This window comes from Neopsephotus bourkii, unplaced genomic scaffold (genome assembly GCF_033783945.1).
Source record: "Neopsephotus bourkii isolate Nb327-2 ecotype Australia unplaced genomic scaffold, CSIRO-AGI_Nbou_v1 NB_1287, whole genome shotgun sequence".
In the NCBI taxonomy this organism is placed as follows: Eukaryota; Metazoa; Chordata; class Aves; order Psittaciformes; family Psittacidae; genus Neopsephotus; species Neopsephotus bourkii.
The window spans coordinates 4,139,827-4,162,638 of record NW_026901771.1 but is presented as its reverse complement, the minus strand read 5'-3'; the positions used below and the strand labels follow the sequence as shown (position 1 = coordinate 4,162,638).

Sequence of the window (22,812 nt, the reverse complement as noted above, 5' to 3'; positions counted from 1 at the left end):
GCCGGGGAAGGAGGCGGGGCCAGAAGCGCGCGGCCCGCGCGCGTTGTTTGGTGTGCCGGAGCCTGCCCGTGTAGGTAGTGACGGGCTGCGGAGCTGTATCGGGGGCGATGGCGGCGGTCCCGGAGTTCCGCTTGCCCCTCGTTCCCTCTGATCTGCTGCGAGAGAGCAGCCCTGGGCAGTACACCGTGCAGGAGGTGCTGCCTGTCCGCGACCTGCCACCGGCCCTTACAGGTATGACGCCCCGAATGCTCCGTCTTCCTTTACCGGCCTAGCCCGGTTCACAGCCGTGACCGCCCCTCTCGTTTTTTCCCCGCAGCCTTTCGGACCGCTTTCCGGGCGCGGGGCGCGCTGGCAGTGCTGCAGCACTTCGATCCCATGTACAGCTTGCTGCAGTGAGTACAGAGCAGGGAAAGGGGAGGCGGGTACACCTGGGAGCTCACGTCTCGCCTCTCCCTGGTGGTGTTTAGTCGCTGCTCTCACGCACTGTGCTTGCTCTGTAGCCATTTCCAAGCTGTGGGGACTGCTGTCAAGGAGGATGCCCTGGAGCTGATGATGCGCGGTGGGTATCTGCTGTTTCTAGCTGAAGCAGGAGTGATGGAGAGGTTGCTCTCCTTTGGCAGCTCAATGATGATATAAAGGCTAATGTGACTTGACCAGCTGGGTTGCACCCTCAGCCCATTCCAGTAATACGGGCCTGTAATCTTGGTGGACAATGCTGAGCTGTGCCTGTTCGCTGTAAGGGCAGGCCGACAAAAATTCCCCTTCTCCGCATCCCTGGAAAATACATCTTTGGGATGCATCAGCTCTGAGTGAGTTTTTCCATGAGCTGGCAGGGGGCTATGGGGACAGGGTAGGCTAGTGAGAAAAAACAGGTTTGGGTTGTAGGGGGCAGCCCACATTACAGCTGGTGAGATGTGAGCACACATCTTTGGTAATCTGATGACTGCGCTAACTCCCTGAAAGAGAGGATAGCTGAGGGGCCTGGCGAGGAGTGCTCATAACGTTCTGCTTTTCTTCAGTGGTATCCCATCATTCCAATGAACTTCCTGCCATCTTGGGTGGTTCTGGGTTGAGCCATGAAGACCGTGTTGCTCACCTCAATGCTCTCAAGATGAACTGCTACTTGCTGACTGGCCTGATGGACGCCTTTGGAACGGAAACCTGCAAGAGTGGTTTGTTGGAGGTGTGTTGGGGGAAAATAAGGTCATAAAGTAGGAAATATGTAAGCTTGCTGGACTCTCTGGTATCTATCCAGTGTTATATCAGAGCGTGATGCTGTAGGCTTATAGGTTCAAACTAACAATAATGTGTATGACTTTAAATTAACATGGAAAATACAGCAAACTGTTTTAACTTGGTGACATGAAGGGAGTAAGGAATGTTCATCTGACAGGGGAAGGAACATCATGGGACTGGTAACTAAGGAGGCAGTAAATAAGACCAAGGATGCTAGCCTTCAAGATTGCAGAGACTGGAACAGAACAAAAGCAAGGACATAGCACTAGGTCAGGACTAGGACCTTGCGGGCATGCAAGCACTGAGGTCAGTCAGTGAACACAGCGAAGAGGATTATTGGTGACCACAAGAGACCCCAGCTCTGCAATAAAGAATGCCTGCTTTCTAAAACATCAAATCTTAAAGAGTTTCTCTGACCAACTTTGGCAGTAACAGTGCGGAGTACCGGTGTTTCTGTGAAACTGTATGTGGAAAATAGCTAAAGGGACAATACGTATCCAAATACCAGCAGGGACTCAGATGCCCAGGCCTCTCTTTTTCACTTTTCAGTGTCTGGCTGGTAGTTAATGTACGAATTATGAAGATCGGCTGAGAAAGTTGGGGCTGTTCAGCCTGGAGAAGAGAAGGCTGCATGGAGACCTCATAGCAGCCTTCCAGTATCTGAAGGGGGCCTATAGGGATGCTGGGGATGGACTCTTCATTAGGGACTGTAGTGATAGGACAAGGGGTAATGGGTTAAAACTTAAACAGGAGAAGTTTAGATTGGATATAAGGAGGAAATTCTTTCCTGTCAGGGTGGTGAGGCACTGGAATAGGTTACCCAAGGAAGTTGTGAATGCTCCATCCCTGGCAGTGTTCAAGGCCAGGTTGGACGAGGCCTTGGGTGATACGGTTTAGAGTGAGGTGTCCCTGCCCACGGCAGGGGGGTTGGAACTTGATGATCTTAAGGTCCTTTCCAACCCTAACCATTCTATGAATATTTTCTCAAGACTTCCTTTCTGTGGTGAAAATGGTCATTTGATGTGGGTATATAAACTTGTCATGCATTTCGCTGTATGTCCCTTAATGTTTTAGAATAAGCATCATTTGCTTTTATCATATGCTTTAGAATAACCATCATTTTCTTTTTGGAGGGAAGCAGGGTGGTGATGGTGTTTTTTCTGTTGTCAAGCTGCTGATGTATTGCATTGTGTAATCTCCTTTCTAGAACAAGAAGAACCGTCACAAGACCTCTGGATCCTTATGGGAAGAGGAGAGGGAGCCGGTCTTACGGCTGCTCACACAGCTGCTGCAGCTGGATCTCCGTCAGCTTTGGGGTGGTTTCGTGGTGGAAGAAGAGTTTGTCAGGTATGGTATGGCATGGATGTAGAGGTGGGGTGAGTGATTGGTTTTCTGGAAGGGGGAGTTAAATGTTAAATCTGCCACTGAGGTAGCATTACAGCCCTCTGCAGGGTGCAGGTCGCTGGGAAACTGAGGACACTGTCTTGAGGCAAAAGCAATATGTTGAGGAACCACTCCCTTTCCTTATGTAGGCATCTCAAATTTAGGTGTTATTCCTCAATTTTTTAAGGATACTGGAAAATATCAGGTTCGAGAGAAATGCAGTGTGCTAGAATGATGTTGGTGCAAGTTGTGATTGTGAGTTTTGCTGTCTGTCTTCTGTGACTTCAGCTTAATTACAGGAAGCTCCTACCGTATCCTAGAGAATCCAGCTATTGGTCTTCAGAAGTACCGGGCCACACGGGAGGCTGTGACACATCTGCTTGCTGCAGCTCTGGTTCACTATGATCATATGTTCAGTGAGTTCCTGCTCCTCTGCATTCTTCCTGAAGATAATCCCAGTTGCTTTCCCTGACCTCTTTCTTCCTTCTCACATACAAAAGATGCCACTCTGAAGATCACACAGATGCTGCAGCACTTTGAGCATGTAGCCCCAGTGTTTGCACAGGCAGTAAGCCTCTGGGTTAAAGAGTACGGTCTGAAAAGCCTGGTGGGTGAATTGCTAAGGTGAGAAATACCCCAAGGCCTGTCCTTCTATCCCTAGCAACTTGAGGCACCCTATTCCTTATTTCGTTTTTCTTTGCAGGGAAGTGGGACAGAAATGTCCTCAGGATCTGGCTCATGATGCTTCTGTGATGAAGGGTTATGCTGTCTTTATAACTGAACTGGCTGAACAGATTCCAGCTCTGGTGCTATCAAACATGAGCGTTCTCCTGCGCCACTTGGATGGAGAGGTACATTCCCACTTCCAGAGAAGTCAGTTGGTGGAGATGCTGCAATCCAGTTTTTCTGTCTGAAAACAGAACCTCTTTCACAGAGATCAAATAGCCAAAGCATGCCCTTACCTAAAGATGCAAAGAAACAGAAACCATGATATCTTCTGTCTGGTTGTCACTCTTGCATATCAGGGAACAGAAAACTGCTTACTGTGGGAGATCCCAGCTGCTCTCTCTTGTTTTTCAGTCATTAATGAGTTTGTCATTGAGTTACTTTTTCTTAAACTGTTCTTAAAAGCCATTAAGTGTTTCTCAGTTCTTGGCTTCTGTGGACCTAGCTGGACAGCAGGGTTGGATTACTCTGTCTTGCAGGCAGTCATGTTCACCCAAAATCTGTAATGGAGAAATTCACTTAAGGCTGGGGCCTGGAGCTTAGAAGGCCCAAGTTTTGGGCCATACTTCCCCTTGACATATCGAGTCATGTATTTTTGTCTGTTCCTGGTTCAACAGCTCTTCTTTTTCAGAGTTACATGATGCGAAATGCCATTCTGGCAGCTATGGCAGAAGTGCTGGTGCAGGTGCTAAATGGTGACCAGCTGGAGGAAGCTGCCCGTGGTACTCGGGACCAGTTCCTGACCATGCTGCAGGCCCATGTCTGTGATATCAACAGCTTTGTACGCAGTCGAGTGCTGCAGCTCTTCACTCGAATCGTTCAGTGCAAGGTCAGTCTGTGCTAAGGAAATGGTCTTGCTTTAGTCATACCTTCCCCTGCTGTGTTTTCTAAGGAATTTCTGTCACCCTGCTCTTTGTTTACAGAGGCTGGAGTTTAACAGAGAAGGGTATTGTCCCTGTATAGTGTGGTGTCTGTGGTATCTTTTTCTCAAGAGACCAAAGATCCTAGGGGCGAGGGAACTGGGGAATACAAATTAAATGCTGTTCTTCATTAATGGGACAGACTAGGAAGAAGAGCACAGTGGACATTGGTATGGGAAAACATCACCCTTGCTAGGTAGGCTAAGACTCAACAGATAACATAAGTCCTTCCTTTCAACAGAGGTTGACCAGAAGATATCCAGAGACCCCTTCCGACCTAGACATTCTTATATAAATCTGTAATCTGTGCCTTTTAGTATATTAAGATGTCTGCAGTAAAATAACTTTTCTGAGTCTCTCAGCCTTCTTAATAACTTTGTCTCTGCTCTCATTTTGCATTAGGCCCTGCCTCTGACTCAGTTTCAGTCTGTGGTATCGCTGGCTGTTGAGCGTCTTCAAGACAAAGCTGTGGTAGTAGTTAAAAATGCGATCCAGCTCCTGATTGCATTTTTGTCCAACAATCCCTTCTCCTGCAAGGTAATTCTGACTAGAGTGGATAGACTAGATGTCCCTATGCAGGCTAAATACCTGCAGTGTGCTATAGCCAGGGCAGCAGCCTTTCTGTGTCTTATGGGAGGGACAATGTAGCCTTTGATTCTGCAGGTGGCAGCTTTCTGGTTCTCTCAAGCTCAGATCTTGCTTTCTCTGGCTCTGTCCTCACTTAGTGTAATTGGTAGGTATGCTGAAGGTCAGAAAAGGTGTGTTAGTGCAAAAACCTGCAGCATTTTTATTTGAATCTGCTGTGGGGTTTCTTTCCTTAGGATCAGAGGTAGAACGCAGCTGCAGCTGTGTGTTTAGCTATACTTTCTCCTGGGCTTTTGAGCCTGGGCTTGGCAATTTGCAGCCATTCCCATTCTAGGATGATGGCCAGAGTCTACTAATCCAGTTTCCAAAAACAGGGTTATCTGAAGGGACTGACAACTTAAAGTGGGGAGTGGAAGCGGAAGAGAAAGGAGAATTACCTCCTTTCAGGGAAAGGAGGATAAGTAACATTTCTTCTCTTCCTGGCGTCTTCAGCTGAGCTATACAGACTTGAGTGAGCCACTGAAGAAAGAAATGCAGAAGCTGCAAGAAATGAGGGATCGTAACAGATCCGCAGCAGGTAATTCCCCTTCTTCTTTCTTCTTCCCAGGGCATACCAGGGTTTATTTTTCCTCATCTTAATTTTTCTCCCGGGTTGTGATGGCTTCTATCTCTGATCTTACTGTGTGAAATGGTGAGGCCAGATAACTGGGACTAAGCTCAAAACAGGTTTTCATACTGTAGTGTTATAAAAGGGCAATATCAATATTCATATCTAGATCAACAGTCCATTTATGTAAATACCCTATTTTCAGTGTAAGAACTGAAACTACCTATGAACACCCTCCCAGGTTTCCATTTCCAACCATCAACAGCTCCCTGAGCCATAATTTTGGTCAGATAATAATTTAAACTTGATTAGCCTTGAACCTGGTGCTGCCTACAAAACAGCATCAGATGATGGGTCTCTCTTACCTGTCAGGCTTTTTTATCCTTAGTGGTTTCTGTTTTCTTTCTTGTCTATTCTTACTGCAGTGTGGACAGTGAATAGTGCCTGCTGGGGGGAACAGGGAATAGTGCCTCCTGGGGGAGGAAAGGGAAGCGGAATTCCTAAGTTTCAAGTTAGTTTCTTTCTCCATTTAGGGTGTCATCTGGGTCTCTGTGTTCCTCATTCCCTCTGTTGGTTTTTGTTTGTGGTTTGGTTTTTTTTAATAGGTCCAGTGATTACCCCAGAGGAAGAGTGGGAAGCAATGCTGCCAGAAGTTAGGGGTGCCATAGAAGAGCTTTTTCAACCACTGCAGGAAGAGGAAGAGGAGGTGCTGGAAGTTGAGGAAACAGTGGAGAGTACGTTGAAGCAAATCACTCGGCTGCTGAGGAAGCTAAATTACAAGTAAGAAGGCTCTGTATTTTGAGAGAGTGTTTACCCAAGGGATGTATCAGTTTCTCGTTCTCTGTGCAAGAAGGGTTTGGAGCTCCAGGGTAGAGGGAGGTTTTCCAGTAACATTACTCTGTAGAAGACACTGAAATGAGCACCCAGCACAAGATGTGGGCAGGAGCCGCTTTCCCAGGTTTTCAGGGGACGTTGGATGGTTTCCCTTATGTTGTGCCCTGACGGATTGCTGATGTTCTTTTCTGGGCAATGTCATTGTCCAGGAGAGCAGCCCGCCTCACACAGAAGGCCCTGGGTCGCTTCCAGGGGAAGGAGCCTTTCAGCAGCCTCATGGAAGAAAATGAGGAGGCAACAATCCTGGGTGTTCTGAAGAGACTTTACACAGGTAACTGCTTCACATGGCTGTGTCTCTGCCCTAAGACTAAGCTGCTGCCAGAGCTAGACCAAAACCCTCTGCAGTGCCCTGTCCTGACCTATGGGGCTCAGTCTGTGTGTACTTGACAGCTCAAGGTAGAGCAGCCGCACCATCTCTGGATTATTTCCTTCTCTAGTGGCCTGGCATTTCGACTGGATCACATAGTCCTGATGCTTGATTTTTGGTCTTAACAGTCCCATGTTCCCAGTAGAAGTGCGTTTCTGATGCTAGGGAGTACGAGTGTTTGCCTTCTCCCTACTCTGACCTGATTCCCTTTTAAAGCCTTTTGGGATCGATCAAGTTCGGAGTAACCCATTCAGCATTTTAATGGTGTTTACCCCAGCTGGACCATTCCTGTCTCTGCCCCTGTATTAAGCTGGCTTTTCTGTGGTGCCATTGTAGTACTGGAACTTGCTCTACAGTATGCTGAGATTTTGTCTTTGTAGCCAAATCTTATGGTGGAATTTGGCATTTTGTCTCCTGGCTCTTGTAAGATGCCACTATGGAGTGGAGGGAGAAGAGTTAAAATGCCTTGAACCATGTCTGCTCACAAAACAAGTGCTCATGCTGTGCAGGTTCATGCCCAGGTGAGAAGAGCGAGGATCCTCCACGTGGCAACAGTGGTCTTGAGAATGAAGGAGCTGTACCAGAAGAGCAGCCTCAAACAGAGCTGATCAAACAGGAGATGCTGGTGCAATACCTGCAAGATGCTTACAACTTCTCAGTGAAAATCACAGAAGCCCTGAGCCAGATCAGCAAGTTGATGTATGAAAACTGTGTCTCAGGTGTGTGAAATAATCATGTGGCTTTTTCCCCTGTTCTTCATTTCCATGTCTTTCCCCTTGCTGAAAAGGAGATACAGGAGTAGCGCAGCTCCAAGGGAAGGGGAAAAGGTTGGAGGAGCTACATTTTATGGAGCAGATGCCCCAGGCACTTCCAGGATATTGGAAAAGCAAGCACTGTCTAAAAGGCTGTCATGAAAGGGTTGTGTTAGGGGATGAATGGGCTCTTTAGGAATCCATTTTTTAAATATCAAGGTTAAAAATGTTTTTGAAAGCCAGGTGACCAAAATTTCAGCTTATGGAAGCCTCATCTCAGCCAATGTTCTCCCAGAGTAAGCATGGCCAGTGATACTGGGTTCTGTTACGTGCTCAGTGCCCTGTTGCAGCTCCAGGTGTTATGCTGGCCACAAGAGGGGAGCTGAGAGCTCGTCTTGTTCACTTCACCTTTCCTTAGAATTTATTCTGTAGCTGAAAGTGATCCTGATCAACAGGTTCTAAGGCCTGCTCCTCTTTAGCGCTATAGTTGAAGGTGGTTGATGAATACAACTTTTAAATATGGTCTCTTTGCTCTTCCTCTAAATGTATTGCATTAGATTTAGCTGTTAACCTGTGCCCATTTCCTCCAGGAAATGTATGTCTTTGTACTAGTGATCCCTTTCTGACTTCAGCAAGCGGTAGCAATGATCTTAGATGTTTGTAAGGCTTGCTGTGAGAACAGTATGCCTATGAGTATGTTTTAATAGGCTCTCAAATGGGGATTAGGAGAGAACTGCACTAATGCACCTGTTCTCTCTGCAGTGGTGCAGGAAGCCATTGAGTTCTTTGTGACAGTCTCGCAGTTTAGTGTGTCTGAAGCACTGTCTGGAGTTCGCAGGATGCTCCCCCTCATATGGTCAAAAGAGCCTGGAATTAAGGAAGCTGTGCTGAATGCCTACAGGCGGCTCTACCTGAGCCCCAGCATGGATTCAGAGAGGTATGGCTCTTTGTAAGTGTAAGTATTCCTCCTCCTGTTTCTATTGGGGAGCTGTTGGGAATGGATAGGAAAAGAAATCAAATTTCACTCTGCTGTAATGTAAGGTTAGATATCTGAGTATCCCAGTCTTCCTTGGGTCCTACTGCTGAGTTTCTGCTCTTTGGTTGTTGCAGCATTCGTGTGTAGGAAATTTATGCGGCAAAATTCCATGTGAAACCTTTATAAAAGGAGAAATGGAGAATTATTTTTAATTAAACTGTTATCAGACACTCACAGTTAATATTCTCATAAATGCCATTTTTATCCAAAGCACTGCACCAGGATACATGTGCCCAAATTATCTGGGTAGGGTCTCTACATGATGGGGAGCAAAGGGTGTCAATTATGAATGTTCATCTGGTTAGCAGGCTTCCTGATTGGCAACAAACTGTTTTGGACAGCTCTTTCAACCCTTTTGGGTTGATGATGGTTGATTATTTGGTTGTTGATTATGGAATCATTCAATACCTTAAGTCTTGCATACTTCTGTGGGCAAAGTTGTTGCCTGAAATTCTCACATTTTGAGTTTTTAATGGCTGTAGTCACTCATTCTTTGGGATAATGAGTGTTATACAATATGGTCTAAAGTTGGAAGTATCTTTTTGTTACCAGAGCTGGCTTTTTGCTGATAAGTCATGCATGCTGTGGCCTTATCTAAGCGTAGGCATTCTGCTTCTGATGTACACAACACATTCCTCAGTGTTTCCTGACAGTTGTGTCTTTAGTTTTTCAGTATGCGCTGTTTCTTTATCCCTCACACTGTACAAGATTAGGTGTTATCGTTTGGGTGCTTTCACATGCACTGCTATTTATATTTCATTCAGACCAGTCTTAAATCTGTTTGTGACAAATCTCTACACACAGTAGGTGAGAGGATGTTAATGGGGTCTTTGTTACTGATTCTTATTGAGGATTTCGGGGGGGGAGCTGGGTACCACTTGCATGCTTGCTTCTTCTGCACTACACAGGAGCTGTGTCTCCTCTCCTCACTTGCTCTTTTTTCTTAGCCTTTGCCCACATGTACAATCCTGTTGGATACACATGCTCTAAGTGTGATCCCTGTTGAGATGCACCATGCTTCACCCTAATTTGTACCATCAGCACAATAAAAAGCACCTACTACTTGTCACTTTTTCTTGATGGTATTGCCTGGAGATGACTCTCCCCCTGTTTGAGCTCTGGCCTTATTTGTTCATAAACAGACTTTCAGTTTCTTATGTTTTAGGGAATAGTACTTTAACTTGTGGTTGAGAGTAAACTGGCAAGTGGCTGGTGAGTGCCTCTTGTTGGGTTTTTGAGCACTGAAAGGAGCAGAAGTGCACAAGGAGTAGACTTCTGAGCCTGTGTCATGCTTATCGGCACTTGAGCTGGGAGACTTGAATATCTCCAGCTTGTAGAGGGGGAAGTTTTTCTGTCCCCTGGGATCAGCTCTGTTATCTAATAGATTTTCTCAGCTCTATGAATAGGAAAGTAATTGTGACAGCTGCTTTTTCTTTTTTAACATATATTTTTTAATAATTGTATTTTCTTTCCCCCTCTTCAAAGGGCCAGGGTCCAGCACCTGGTGCGTTCTCTCTCTCTCATCATGGTGGATGCATCTCTAGGAACAATACAGTGCTTAGAAGAAATAGTGAGTACTTGTCTTGCCCACGTTTAGATTGTATTTGTTACCTTAGATGTTTATTAAAATGTTAGTCACTGCAGTTAATGTCTTTGGCTTGAAGTCCATTCTCCTCTGCCTCTCCCTACTTGTTACATTGCATAGAATCAACTCAATTGGAAAAGACCTTTAAGATCATCAAGTCCAACCTTTTCCCAGTACTGCCAAGGCCACCACTAATCCATGTCACTGAGGGCCTCATGTACACAGTTTTTGAACACTTCCAGGGATGGCAAATCCACTACTTCCCTGGGCCGCCTGTTCCAGAGCCTGATCATCCTTTTGGGGAAGGAATTGTTCCTAATCTCCAGTCTAAAATGTCTCTTGCAGATCTCAGAGTTTGTGCAGAAAGATGAAATCGAGCCTGCTGTGATCCAGCTGCTCTGGGAGCAGTTCACAGGAAAAGCTCAGTGCTCCCCACTGGAGCGACGTGCTGCTGTGATGCTGCTGGGCATGATGGCACAGTGAGTGCAGGGACCCATCTGATCACGGCAGTGGGAGGATATAAAGGGAGTTGGTTTTTACTGAAGAGCTGTGGGTGCTGCATCAGCTGACCTTTCGGTTCTGCAGCTTCAAGAGTAGTAACCACATCGTGGGGTAATGAAGCCTGGAAGTAAGCGTAGTTGTGCTGGGTCCCACCAGCACAGTCTCTGAGCACAGCAACGTTACTTCTGTTGTGTTCTGAATGTCCATCCTTTCTCAGTGCTTACGGTGTTACAGCTTTGCAGCTTTATGGGTAAGAACAGTGAGAAGCTCCCACACAGAGATACCTGCCTCCCTTTCTGGGGCAAAAGAGTGCAATTGCTCTGTAAGGTTTTCATTTTCTCAGTTTCCCAGGCCAGTAACCCTTTGAGGGCAGGGTGGGGGGTGGGTTTTGTGGTGATGGCGTTTTGTTTGCCACAGTAGGGCAGGAAGTGGCACGTGTCACCAGTCCTGAGCTGTTGGACTCTCTTCTGTTTTGCAACATTTTTCTTTGTCTTACCCATTTAAGTTTTGCTCCTTTCTGATAACAAAAGAGTCAAGAATCTTCTTCCTTTACAAAGGGAGAGTGTGCCCAGTGTTGTTCACTTTGGAGAATCTCACCTTTTAGTGGAGTGTGGATTATACTGGCTCCTGTGGAATATTGCATGCTGCTCTTATAGCTGTATCTTGAGTCATTGCATGGAATTTTTATCCCCTCAAATCACTGCAAGACCCAAGGAGTATTTCTCCTGGTTATCTATAGAACTATGTAAACTTTCAGCAGCAACTCAGTACCTCTCTCCCTTCCATTCCACAGAGGGAATCCAGAGATCATAGGTAGCAACCTGGATGTTTTGGTGACAGTAGGGCTGTCTGAGAAGGTATGTGAAGACTATCGCCTGGCTAAAGAAGTATGCAATGCTATCTCCAAACTTGCCAGGAACTCTAAGGTAAGACTCTTAGTTTGCTCTGGAGGTCATCCAGAAACAAAGATGGGTGGGAAATGGTTTGTACTGAGAAGGGGGAGAAGTGATTACATTTTTACTGATTTTTAAAATTAAGTAGGTTGGGACCATTCAGCAGCACCTGGAAAGCTTGGCACACATTAGTGAACATCTAATAAAAGAAATTCCATTAGGTAACAGGTTGAATTTGATTAGTAAAGAGTTTGGTGCACAAAAAAATCTGTTTTTCTTTCAGCTCTCTTCTTCATACTCCCAGTTCTAAACTGATTTGTGTTTTCTCAGCCATGAAGCCCTTTCCTCTACTGATGTGATTCTTTTGCCCTTCATATTAGTTCATATTTGGGAGTTGTCAGTTGTACAGCTGAACATAAAACATGGAAGGTTTTCAAACCTATCCATGTTGTACTTGCAACATGATGCTCACTGACTTGTCTGGGGAATAATTTATACTTTTATTTTAATGTACTTGGTGGGAGGAATTCTTTGGTTTTTGACTCAAGTATTTAGGGCGTTTTGGTTTAGGAATTCCAGCATAAAACCAGCCCTCCTTCACGCAGCACCATCATTATATGTTTGCCTCTTCCACTGGGGACATTACTGCAAGACCACAGCAAGGAAACACATCCATGTTTAGGAGGCCATATGCTAAAATCAATACACTAATAACTCAGCCCAATGGATATAAATAATAATGTAAAAATGATAGAAAATTGTTCTCAGATAATATTTACATTAAATTAAAAATTCATAGGAAGTGTTTGGTCCACTAAATTGAAACACAGGTAGGGAATGGGAAAGGCAATAAAAGGGAATACCGTTAGAAAAATTATGACCAATAAATTATTTCCTGTAGCAATAGCAAATCACTGAAGAGTTTGGTGGCCAGTGAATGCGGAATGTATGTTTGTTGCAGATAAAGCACTGAGACCTCATTTGCAGAATAAGAATCTTTGAATTCATTAATAGAAAAGGGTTCATACTGGAATATTAAAGAAAGGGGAAGTGTGGAGAAAGATGAAGGAACTGTAAAATAAGTAACTACAAAGAAATGAAAGTAGTTCAGTTATCTTTTATTGCTGGCCAAAAATGAGACATTTCGCATAGGCTGTTTTGGGGGGGCGGGTGTGGAGTTTGTTTTGTTTTGTTTTTTAAAGGGAACAGGAATATCTAAAAAATATTGCTTTATTTAAAAGAAAGACCAAATAGCAAATGTGGAATTAATCTTTTCTTTTTTCTAAACTTGTTTTACACTGAAAGTTTAACTTGGGTCTGATCATCCTGTTTTGACACCTGCTGAAATTAGAAAACCTGTAAACCTAATTCAACCAAAAAGTTTAAAACCCAGAAAGTTTTTTCAAGCAAAAATGTTTCTCCAAATTAATTTTCTTAAGTATTTGAGTTAAACATATCTTAGTTTTGGCAGGGAAAGGTTAAAAAAAAAATAATCTATCTACCACAACATTCTTAAGTATTCTTAAGTATTTTGAAGGCAGTTGTAATTCAATTTTAGGTTGACTTAACTCTGCACTTAAGTTTGTATGTGAGAAGGGATTGAACTATAGATACTTGAATGACTATGGTAACTTCCCCCAACTAGAAATTCAGTACAGAGAGTAAGACTGTAGTGAACTAAGGAATTCACTTTCCAGCTACTGAAAGCTTTTAAATCCTCAAGTAGATCTTTTGTTTTGGTCAAGTATACCTTGATCAGCAGACACAGATATGCTGTGATATGTTGGGCACTGTCATACTTGGTTTAGTATTTCTCTGGGTTATCTTATTTCCTGCTTAAACCAGAGAGGGACTGATACAGAGTATATGCAACAGCCTAAGTGTGAGGTGGTGTTAACAACCTCACACTGTCCTCTGTAATTTCTATTGGTGATATTTTGCTTTTAAACAAAACCTCGTGGTTCTGGAGTATCCCCCAGGCAAGGACATCTAGTTGCCTTACTGCTGATAACACTGAAGATGCTCTAAAGGTTTCCCTCTTCATTCATTATGGAGAATGAGTAAATAATATCAGATCTTAAAAGAGTAATTTTGACATTTCAGAAGAGTTACTTTGATTGAAGTTAAAATAGTGGAACTGTGTGAGTTGGCCTGGGATCATGATTTGGCTAAGCTTTAAATCCATACAGTGCTGCCACCATGCCTTCAAAGTGACAGTGATGTTCCTGCTGTGTATTTAGCTGCAGGGTAGTACTGGATGTCCCTGCCATGGGCCTAGCATGGCTTTGATTAGCATTGTTCACCCAGTAAAATTAAGTATGAGGAAGGACATGGGGGGATCTCTTAGGTGGAAAGAGTAACTCATTTGTTCTCTCTGCAGCAAACACTGGGGAAGAACAGTACACCTTTTCGACTGCCACAGAACCACATGCTCTTTGGCTCCCTGAGTGAGACTGTGATTAAAGGTGAGCTGAAGTAAGGAATAGGATTGGAGGAGATGCAGTTGGGCTGTGTGATGTACCTACCACACATCAGCCTGTGTAGTTGCTCATGTGTGGAACATTGCTCTCTCTTCTCGTCAGGCTTTGCTCAGCCAAGTTGCCACTGGATCCCCTTCATGGAGGCAGCAGTGACACTCATCTATCAGCTAGCAGAAGGGGCAGAGGAGATATGTGCTCACATTCTCCAGGCGTGCAGTCAGCAAGCTCTGGAGAAGCTAGAGGATGATGGGCAGAAAGCTGGTGAGGAAAAAAGCTGATGAAGGAAATCTGTAGCCATGGTTTCTAGTGCTGTGATTGGGTGGCCTACAGTAACTGCAGGAGGAGAACAGAGCTGAGGGGCTGGTGGAAGGGTTGGTGTGGAAGGGTGCAAGTGCAAGGATGGAGATGGGTTATACAGTGGGACTTGGCAGTAACTGATGGGGGAAGAGGTCTAGGTCAGCACTGAACTGTAGTAATTTTTCTCCGCTAGATTCAGGGGATTCTCCCAGCAGAGTCTCTGATGGTGCTAGCAGTCTCCCCACATTCCTGCTGATGCACCTGGTGTCCCTTGTGGGGCAGGTGGCACTGCAGCAGGTAGCATATTTGGAAGGGTCAGTGAGCGCAGAGCTACGCAGACGCCGTATGCTCAGAGACGAGGAGAAGGCCAAGAACCATTCTGACAGAAGCACGAAGAAGCAGAGACCCCAGGTGAGAACTGAAGGTGGGTTTTTTACTCATGGGAGCTCTTCTGGTGTCCCAGCTACTGCTACAGAAACTTCTAGAGAATGAGCTCCCGAGGATGCATGAGATCCAGGGTAATGTGTGCTCTGGGAATAGAGATGGACAGGAGAGACAGGGAGGTCCTGGAATGACCCTGCTTGATATAGCTTTCACACTGGTCTTGGGTTTTGAAGAGGCAGAGGGGATGGAATGCAGGGTGATGTTTTGGCCATGCTTATATTCCTGCTTCAGACAAACATTTTTCCATTCATCACCTCCTTTCCTACCAGTGCAGTCTTTTGCAATTGCTGCTAGTGGTGAGAAACACCCATTTGTGGTCTGAGTTCTGGAAAAGGGTCTCTGCAGCCTTGTTCCATAGGGCTTGGGGGTCCTATCCTCTCTCGGGTGGTAATGATGGAAGCTCTTCCTCCCTTGTGTTGCTTTTGACTTGCTGTAGGATTTCCTATAATCTTGCTCACAAGACCAGCAATTCAAAAGCCACTTGGAACTTCTTGCTGTAGGATTTACATGTTCCTTAAGTTGTGCCAGCCTTGGGCATGGATGCCAGATGTGTCCTATGTCTGTCTTTGTTATGTAGCTGCAGTAGCTTGGGCTTTATTTTCATTGGTGTTCTGTGGCATGTGGACTGGCAGATCCTGGACTACTTTTCATTAGCTTCATTCAGTTCTCGGGGTAAAGTGGGTTATAAACCTCCATCAGCCTGGTTCTTCTCAGCTCTAGCCGTGCTGCTGGTAACAGGCATGCACCTCTGTGAAGGAAGGGGTTATTTTTGCCTGCCATTTTTTTTACAGTCTTCCTTTCTGCACAGAGCACAGGAAATGAGACCACTATGGAGGAGGAACTGGGTCTTGTGGGAGCTACAGCTGATGACACTGAGGCCGAACTCATCCGCAGTATTTGTGAGACAGAGATTCTAGACGGTAAGTGTGGCTGCCACCAAGGAGTACTTGTTCTGCCTGCCTGTGAAAGAACAGGTACAGTGGGCAACAGATCCAGAAGGAAACACTCATTTTTGTCAATCAGTTTCTATAGTTTGCAGAAGTTGTGGGATAAATGGTGTAATTTTTCTTAAAGAGGGATGCACAGACAATGCTCTCATACTTGCTGGCTTTATCCCCATTCCAGGGAAGCATCTGTTGTTTGCCTTTGTTCCACTGGTGCTCAAGATCTGCAACAACCCTGGGCTCTACAGCGATGCAGGGCTCTCAGCTGCTGCAGCCCTAGCTCTTGGCAAAGTCTGCATGATCAGGTAATGGCCAGTCCTGTTGGTGTTCCCTTCCCAACCTTCCTAGTACTAAAGCACAAACAAACAGTACAACTCCTTTCCTGTGGAGAGAACAAACAAAAAGGGCATCCACAGATAGTATTTTCTCTGTGTGTCTGCTGTCTGAGAAATGGGAATTTGGTATCTATGCCTTCTTTTCTCTACACTTTCTCATCAGCTCTGAGTTCTGTGACTCCCACTTGCGCCTGCTGTTCACTATGATGGAGAAGTCCAGTCTGCCTGGTGTGAGATCCAACCTCCTTATTGCAGCAGGAGATCTGGCCATCCGTTTCCCCAATCTGGTGGAGCCTTGGACATCACATCTCTATGCCAGGTAATGCTAGACTCATTGCTGGGAGAGGACACATGAGAGCTCTGTGGAAGGCACTGGGCCTCCAGAAGGTGAGAATAACCCAGGAAACCAAATGTGAAGGTGGCAAGAAAGGCACGCAGATGTAGGCTGTGGAGTTAGGCTGATGTGGGTATCAGTAACCTGAGATACTCAGCTGCTTTCTGTGGTAACTATACGCTTCCACCAGGTTGCGGGACCCCTGCCCAAGAGTGAGGAAGATGGCTGCACTGGTGATGACTCACCTCATCCTCAAAGACATGGTAAAGGTGAAGGGCCAAGTGAGCGAGTTGGCAGCTCTGCTTATAGACCCGGAGGAGGCAATCGTGGGAGTGGCTCAGAACTTTTTCACTGAACTCTCCAACAAGGCAAGTGGATGCTCGGGGACCTTACTTCACAAGAGTGGGGAAGGGCTGGTGGAGGCTGGGCCAGTCACACAAGACTTGACTATTGGGGAAAGGTGTTTCAGTGGTGTATAGCAGTTGTCTGTCTGTCCTGCACTGCCTAAATGAGGAGAGAGAAAAGAAACTGCAACATGAGTTTTGTTTCAACCCTGATGTTGCTGAATTTGACCTCATCCGTTCACATCGGAAAGCAGGCTCTAGACCAGTGTGTTGTCCATTTGCTTTCTTGTGTATACCTAGCACAGGGTTGGGAACAGTTTTCTGCAGCTTACCTTTAGGCCTTACAACAGAGTTCCCTGACCTTATGGCTCAGGCAGTGCACCCGCTCTGAAACCCTTCAAAGTTGATTGTGTGACATCAAGATGCTTAAATTGAAGTAGCTACAGCCCAAGCAGGTAAGAACAGTAACAGAGTTACTCTGTGCTGTTCATTCAACATAAAGGCTGCTGTGGGCCCCTCAGAGTTTGAGATCTACTGCCTGAGAAGCTGCAATGATAGTGGGGCATTACTGTCTTGGCTTGCTGAGTTAAAAGCAGAGCTGGCCCCCTGGCTGCACTGCCTTCCTATCCCTGCAGTGAGGACAGATTTAGGTGACAAAACCATGTAAAAGCATTGGCAAAGGGAATCTGGACTGGGCTGTTTCAGGCAAGATGGAAGGCAGCTCCTTGGGCTCAACTGCTCTGTAAGTTTCCTTTATAAGAAAGCTTTTTGGTTGGGTTGCAACAAGGTTGGAAAGTGAAGAAATTGCATCCAGGTCTGCCAAAGAGCAGAGCTGTTGCAAAACAAGAGTTGCAGTTGTTACCTTGTTGATGTTTTTTTCACCCCTTAACTTTGGCCAAGTAGTCCTGGATAGGTTTGGCTGGCTGTGCATAGCTTGTTTCAAAAAGCTGATGCTTTCAGACAGTAGATTTAAGGTAGGAAGAGGTAATTTTAAGTGGGCAGCTTATTTGGCTTGACTTTACCTGTCCTTCATAATTCTGTATCATGTAGAACCTTGTATTCTGCACAGGGTAATGCCATCTATAACCTGCTTCCAGACATAATCAGTCATCTCTCAGATCCTAACTGCAGCATAAAGGAGGAATCTTTCCACACTATTATGAGGTATTCTGGGGTTAAAGAACTCTCTTTTGACTGGGACTATGTTTACGCAAAGAGGGTGACAGATCCAGGGGACAGAAACTACAGTGACATGTACAAGTATGCCTTTTCAGTTGTTTTCCTTCATCTGACTTTTTCAGACTGTATCTGAAATGGACTCATGCTGAGGGGAATCGATTCTAAAGCCACATAGTTGGGGGTGAGGAAACTCCACAGAGAGTTTCCACTAGCTCATTCAAAATGATTTTTCCCTCCAGAAAAGGAAAACAGTTGGGTTTGCACATAGGAACATGGATATGCAACATTAGAACAGGACAGATTTTGAAGACTTTGGTGCCTTTGTCATTTTGGTGGCATACTGGCTTTTTCTAAGCTTTTTGTTTGGTGGAATGCAAAGCTGTAGTTCAAGTAAAAGGTTTGGGGGGTTGGTTTTGTTCTGGGGTTGTGGGGTTTTGTTTTGTTTGAAGGGGGGGGTGGTCTTGTTGTTTGGGTTGGGTTTTTTTCCCAATGAATACTCCATAGTATAAAGACATACTGGAATATTTCAACCTGAGGGTACCAGTTGCTCACAGACAACACTAATAGTGGCTTTAGTGGTAAATGACAGAAATTTTCCTGTCCTTTCTGAAACTTAATCACATGAGGGTTTTTCTGAGCTGCCTGTGTCCCTGTGGATTACAGAGGGGAGTGCTAGACAAAACAAAAGTATCACTTGCTGGAGAGAAGAACAATAACAATCTCCAGTGATTTTTTCTACTAGTCTTTCTCTCCATGAGAATCCAGTGCATTTAGGAAGAGAGGTGGAATTTTGGACAGGTAGGAATCGCAAGAACGGCACAGAAAAAGTCTGTTAGTAAGGCTGAAATTGAGACTGAAAATAGTTCATGACTGCAAAAGCAGATAGGAAAACATGGGATCAGGTCAGCATTTAAGTTCTGTTAGGCTTTGTTCCCACTTTAGAGCAAAGTAACACTCACTTATGCATTGATCTGAAATACAGCATCACACCTTCAGCAAAGTAATACTGAAAAAGTCGTAAGAATGGTTTTGAACAGGGTAAAAAACAAGACTGCATGCCACCCCCCTCCCTTTGTGCTTGTCTGCCAGCACTCTTGTGAAGTGAGGAGATTGTCTGGAGGTGCATGCTCTTAAAATTGGATGGAAGTTGTGATTCAGAAGCCAGCACTGAAGCCATTTTGGCATCCCTCCTACATCAGACCCACACAGATGTTCTCACTCTATACCTGCAAGGGTCTTTGCTTTAGCTGGATTTCTTAAGTTTCATCCTAGGTAGGTGCTATTATGAGAACACACAGTTTTAGCTGTACCTGATATCATAGCAGCTGTCCCTTAACAGGGACTGTGATTACTGTTTGAAATATATATATGCTTATAGCTTCTCCAAACCAAGTCTGAGGCATGCCAAGCTCTCGTGTTCTTTTGGAGGACCACCCAGCTGATCACTGGATAGGATAGCTGCAAGCATCCCATGGTATAGGCAGAAATGGGGGTACCTCTCTGTGCTCTCAACTTGGCCATTTTTTTCCCTTTGCAGGCATCTCCTCTCATATATTACAAAGGACAAACAGACAGAGAGCTTGGTGGAGAAACTGTGTCAGCGATTCCGGATTGCCAAGTGAGTCATAATCCTATTTTTTCTGACCAGCAAGTCTTCTTAGGTGTTGTTAGGAGAAACTAGCTTGTATATGCTGGTTCTAACAGGTTCCCACCATATTCTTCACACAGCAAAGTAACAAATGCTGATACAACCTGGATTAGGTTAGTTTTTCCTTCCTATCTTCCTCCTAAAAGTACATACACCTTCACCCCCCACCTCCAACTCCATGAAGAAATAAAGTAGATATTTATCTGTCCCTCTATCATGTACTTTCAGTGATATCTTCACTTTACCTTCCACTGGATTTGGCGTACCCTGCCTTACTCCGTTCCTGTAGGTTTCCTCCTCCATCATTGTGGCTTTGCCCTTGAGGTTTAAGCTGTGTCTGCTTATCTTGGCCACTTGTACACAGTGCCTGGGCATGTGACCTGCTCAGTTGCTTCAGGGAGTTGCATATTCCCCAGAAATAGTTGGATTCTGTTTCCTGAGCTGGTGTGGGGAGTGGACACTCCCTCCAAAATTGCCACTCAGGAACACTGGTGAGCTCTTCACGTTTGTAAAGAAACATCTGTGTGTAAGCCATGTCTAGCCTTTACTAAAATGCCTTAGTATTTCTGTTCCACAAAGATGATCAGTTTAATGCATGCTACTGGTACTGCTAGAGCAAGGCTCTTGCTCCAGGCTTAAAAGGTGAGCTTATCAGAAAAGATTGTGCAGCCACCATCACCCTCCTCAGCATTTCTGGAGTTCTGAACTTAGCAACATGCCAGGTGGCATCCAGACTTTAAATGTGGAAACACCTGGATGCTGCAGCTTTGTTCTTCGTGTGTTTGGACAGTGCATTCTGAGAGGGTATATGCAGGACGGACTTCTGGCCCCTCCACTTTATGAATAACAGGGGCTTTGCCCTAGCTTTTTTTCTTCCCACTCTACCACAGAGAGCTACATTAAGGATGTTAGTTTGCATTTTTGGGTGGTTTGGTTTTTTTTCCTTTCTTTTTAGTAGCTTTTGCTGGGATTTGAATGTTGTCCTTTGATACAGCCATTGTTATTTGTTCACCTTATCTTAATGAAAACTGCTTTCTTCACGTAACAGTCCAGGAAAGAGAGAGAGAGAGAAAAAACATCAAGTACAGCTTCTGCTTGAGACTATTTCAAACATGAAAAAATAACCAGCCAAGGGGGTTAAATTCCCCAGTTGAAATAAGGCCCTTCAAAAAGATCCTCACCTCACTGTGTTTAGCTTTTTTAACTCGTAGTTGGCAATAACTTGTGATGCTTTTTAAACAACTGACTGTGTTCTTTAACAGTGAACCTTCATGCTTTTCTGACAGACACGGAGTCAGTGTCTTTGACGTAATACAGTGGTGGCTGTGCATGGTATGCCATGGCAAGCTGTAACTGACCTGTAAAAGAACAACCTGAATCTCACGTTCTGCAGGGCAGAAGCACCTGCAGGAAATGCTTTATGCTCATGTGCTGTAGTTCTAGGTAGCATATACTTATCCTTACCCACCCCTTTTCATAAGAGCTGATGGCAACTTTTGTCTTTCCCAGAACTGAGCGTCAGTATCGGGATCTGTCCTGCTGCCTTACCCTGCTTCCCATCTCGGAACGGGGCCTTCAAAAGCTGCAGGACAACTTTGACTGCTTTGCAGACAAGCTCCAAGAGCCAACTGTCTACAGTTGTTTCCAAACTGTGCTGGCTCGATTCCGCAGAGCAGGCAGCAAACCTGAAGCTAAAGTAAGGATGGGGGGCGAGTGTCCAAGCCAGAAAAATCATTGGAAAAGACCTGCAGGTCTCCATTTAAGCAGGCTACTCCTCACCTGCAACAATTTATCAAAGAACTTGATGGCAATTCTGCTAGAGATGTAAATTTGTTCCCCTTTTTCCCCTTTGTTCCATCTCCATCAGGCTCTGGCTGAAGAGCTGGAGCAGAAGCTGTTTGCTGCCCATAACCGAGGGCTGGATTCAGCAGAGACATGCCAGAAAGGCAGTGCAACCCCAATGCCAGAGTCAGCGAAGCGGAGGCAAACAGGAGGTATGTTCCTTTTGTGAGACTGCAGCCTTCCCCCTGATCCTGCAGGTCCACCTGGGGACACTTCCTCAGCTTGACATACAGAATGGCTGCTAACTGTCTTGTTTTGTTTCTCTTCTTGGCAGGTTCACGTCGCCAGCCCCTGAGCACAGCTAACAGGGATGAAGATTTTGTCACACCCCAACCTCGCAGCCTCCGAAACCAACAGCGTGCCAAAAAGCGCCCTCCACCCAAAAAAGTTACTATCACCTTCTCCAGTGATGAGAACAGCTCTGAGGATGGTATGGCATTGTACATGTATGCTTTGAAGGTGAAAAGGGAGAATTTAGTCCGGGGGTGTTCCAGAATGTGTGCAGGGCTTCAGAGCACTGCCTGAATTGCCTGTAGATTTCTCTGCTCAAAGCAGCAGAGTGCTGGTTATTGACACGTTTTACTCTTTTTAGAGCTATCGGCAGAATTAAGAGAGGAAGAAACCCCCACCAAAACAACTCCCATCACCAGATCTTCGGCCCGCCGGCTGCGCTGAGGGAACCATCTGCCGCTGTCTTTGACTAAAAATAAACCTTGTTTTATGCAGCAAGCATCTCTCTTGTCTGAGCTACCCCGTAATATGACAGCTCTGTAAATGAGGACAAAATGAAAGTTATACACCAGGCTAAAGCAATTCCAATCCTGTCTTTTGGTATCCCTACAAATAAAGGAAGTGATGAACACAGATTACAGAATGGTTGGGGTTGAAAAAGATGCCTGGAGATCACCTAGCCTAACTCCGCTGCTAAAGCAGGTTCACCTAGAGGAGGCTGCACAAGTTTGGATCCTGGTGGGTTTTGAATATCTCCAAAGAACACAGCCTCTCTGGGCAGCCTGTTCCAGTGCTCTGACACCTTCAGAGTAAGGAAGTTTTTCCTCATATTCAGGTAACATAACTTCCCATGCTTCAGTTTGTGCCTGTTCCTGGGCACTAGTGAAAAGAGTGGCCCCATCCGTTTGACACCTGCCCTTAAGATACTTGTATGCATTGATAAGATCCCCCTCAGATGTCTCCTCTGCAGGTTAAGCAGGCCCAGTGCTCTCAGCCCTTCCTCATAAGAGAGATACTGCAGCCCCCTGATCATCCTTGTGGCCTCCAATGGATCCTCTCCAGTAGCTCCTTGTCTTTCTTGAACTGGGAACTGGACAAAGTACTACAGATGAGACCTCAATGGAGCAGATTAAAGGGGGAGGACTACCTCACTCAACCTCCTGGTCGTGCTCTTCCTAATGAGCCCAGGCTACCATTGCCCTTCTTGGCCACAAAGGCACATTGCTGGCTTATGGACAACTTGTCCACC

At 45.3% G+C, this 22,812-nt stretch overlaps 1 protein-coding gene and 1 non-coding gene across 2 annotated transcripts; both read left to right on the top strand.

Annotated features, from left to right (window-relative positions):
• Positions 1-101: 101 nt before the first annotated feature.
• On the top strand, positions 102-22,061 carry NCAPD2 (non-SMC condensin I complex subunit D2). The gene is made up of 31 exons (XM_061365556.1): positions 102-231; positions 317-392; positions 501-559; positions 1,020-1,183; positions 2,444-2,583; positions 2,908-3,035; positions 3,120-3,243; positions 3,323-3,470; positions 3,977-4,174; positions 4,668-4,802; positions 5,343-5,427; positions 6,063-6,237; positions 6,501-6,622; positions 7,228-7,437; positions 8,233-8,407; positions 9,992-10,076; positions 10,437-10,570; positions 11,386-11,518; positions 13,866-13,950; positions 14,068-14,226; positions 14,456-14,673; positions 15,515-15,626; positions 15,832-15,955; positions 16,149-16,304; positions 16,510-16,687; positions 17,733-17,827; positions 19,380-19,460; positions 21,000-21,186; positions 21,358-21,484; positions 21,607-21,762; positions 21,925-22,061. Exons 1-31 carry the CDS (start codon positions 108-110, stop codon positions 22,005-22,007), a joined length of 4,176 nt encoding a protein of 1,391 aa, XP_061221540.1. The 5' UTR covers positions 102-107; the 3' UTR covers positions 22,008-22,061.
• On the top strand, positions 620-945 carry LOC133218835 (small nucleolar RNA U85). Its single transcript, XR_009727280.1, has one exon. It is a non-coding gene; the product is annotated as a small nucleolar RNA U85 (small nucleolar RNA).
• Positions 22,062-22,812: the final 751 nt, after the last annotated feature.

What these genes read in the sequence shown, in the direction of transcription:
- NCAPD2 (XM_061365556.1), top strand. Translation starts at nt 108, where the DNA reads ATGGCGGCGGTCCCGGAGTTCCGCTTGCCCCTCGTTCCCTCTGATCTG. An exon ending in GTGGAAGAAGAGTTTGTCAG is followed by an intron (nt 2,584 to 2,907) that starts GTATGGTATGGC and finishes CTGTGACTTCAG; the next exon opens with CTTAATTACAGGAAGCTCCT. An exon ending in CTGCTGGGCATGATGGCACA is followed by an intron (nt 10,571 to 11,385) that starts GTGAGTGCAGGG and finishes TCCATTCCACAG; the next exon opens with AGGGAATCCAGAGATCATAG.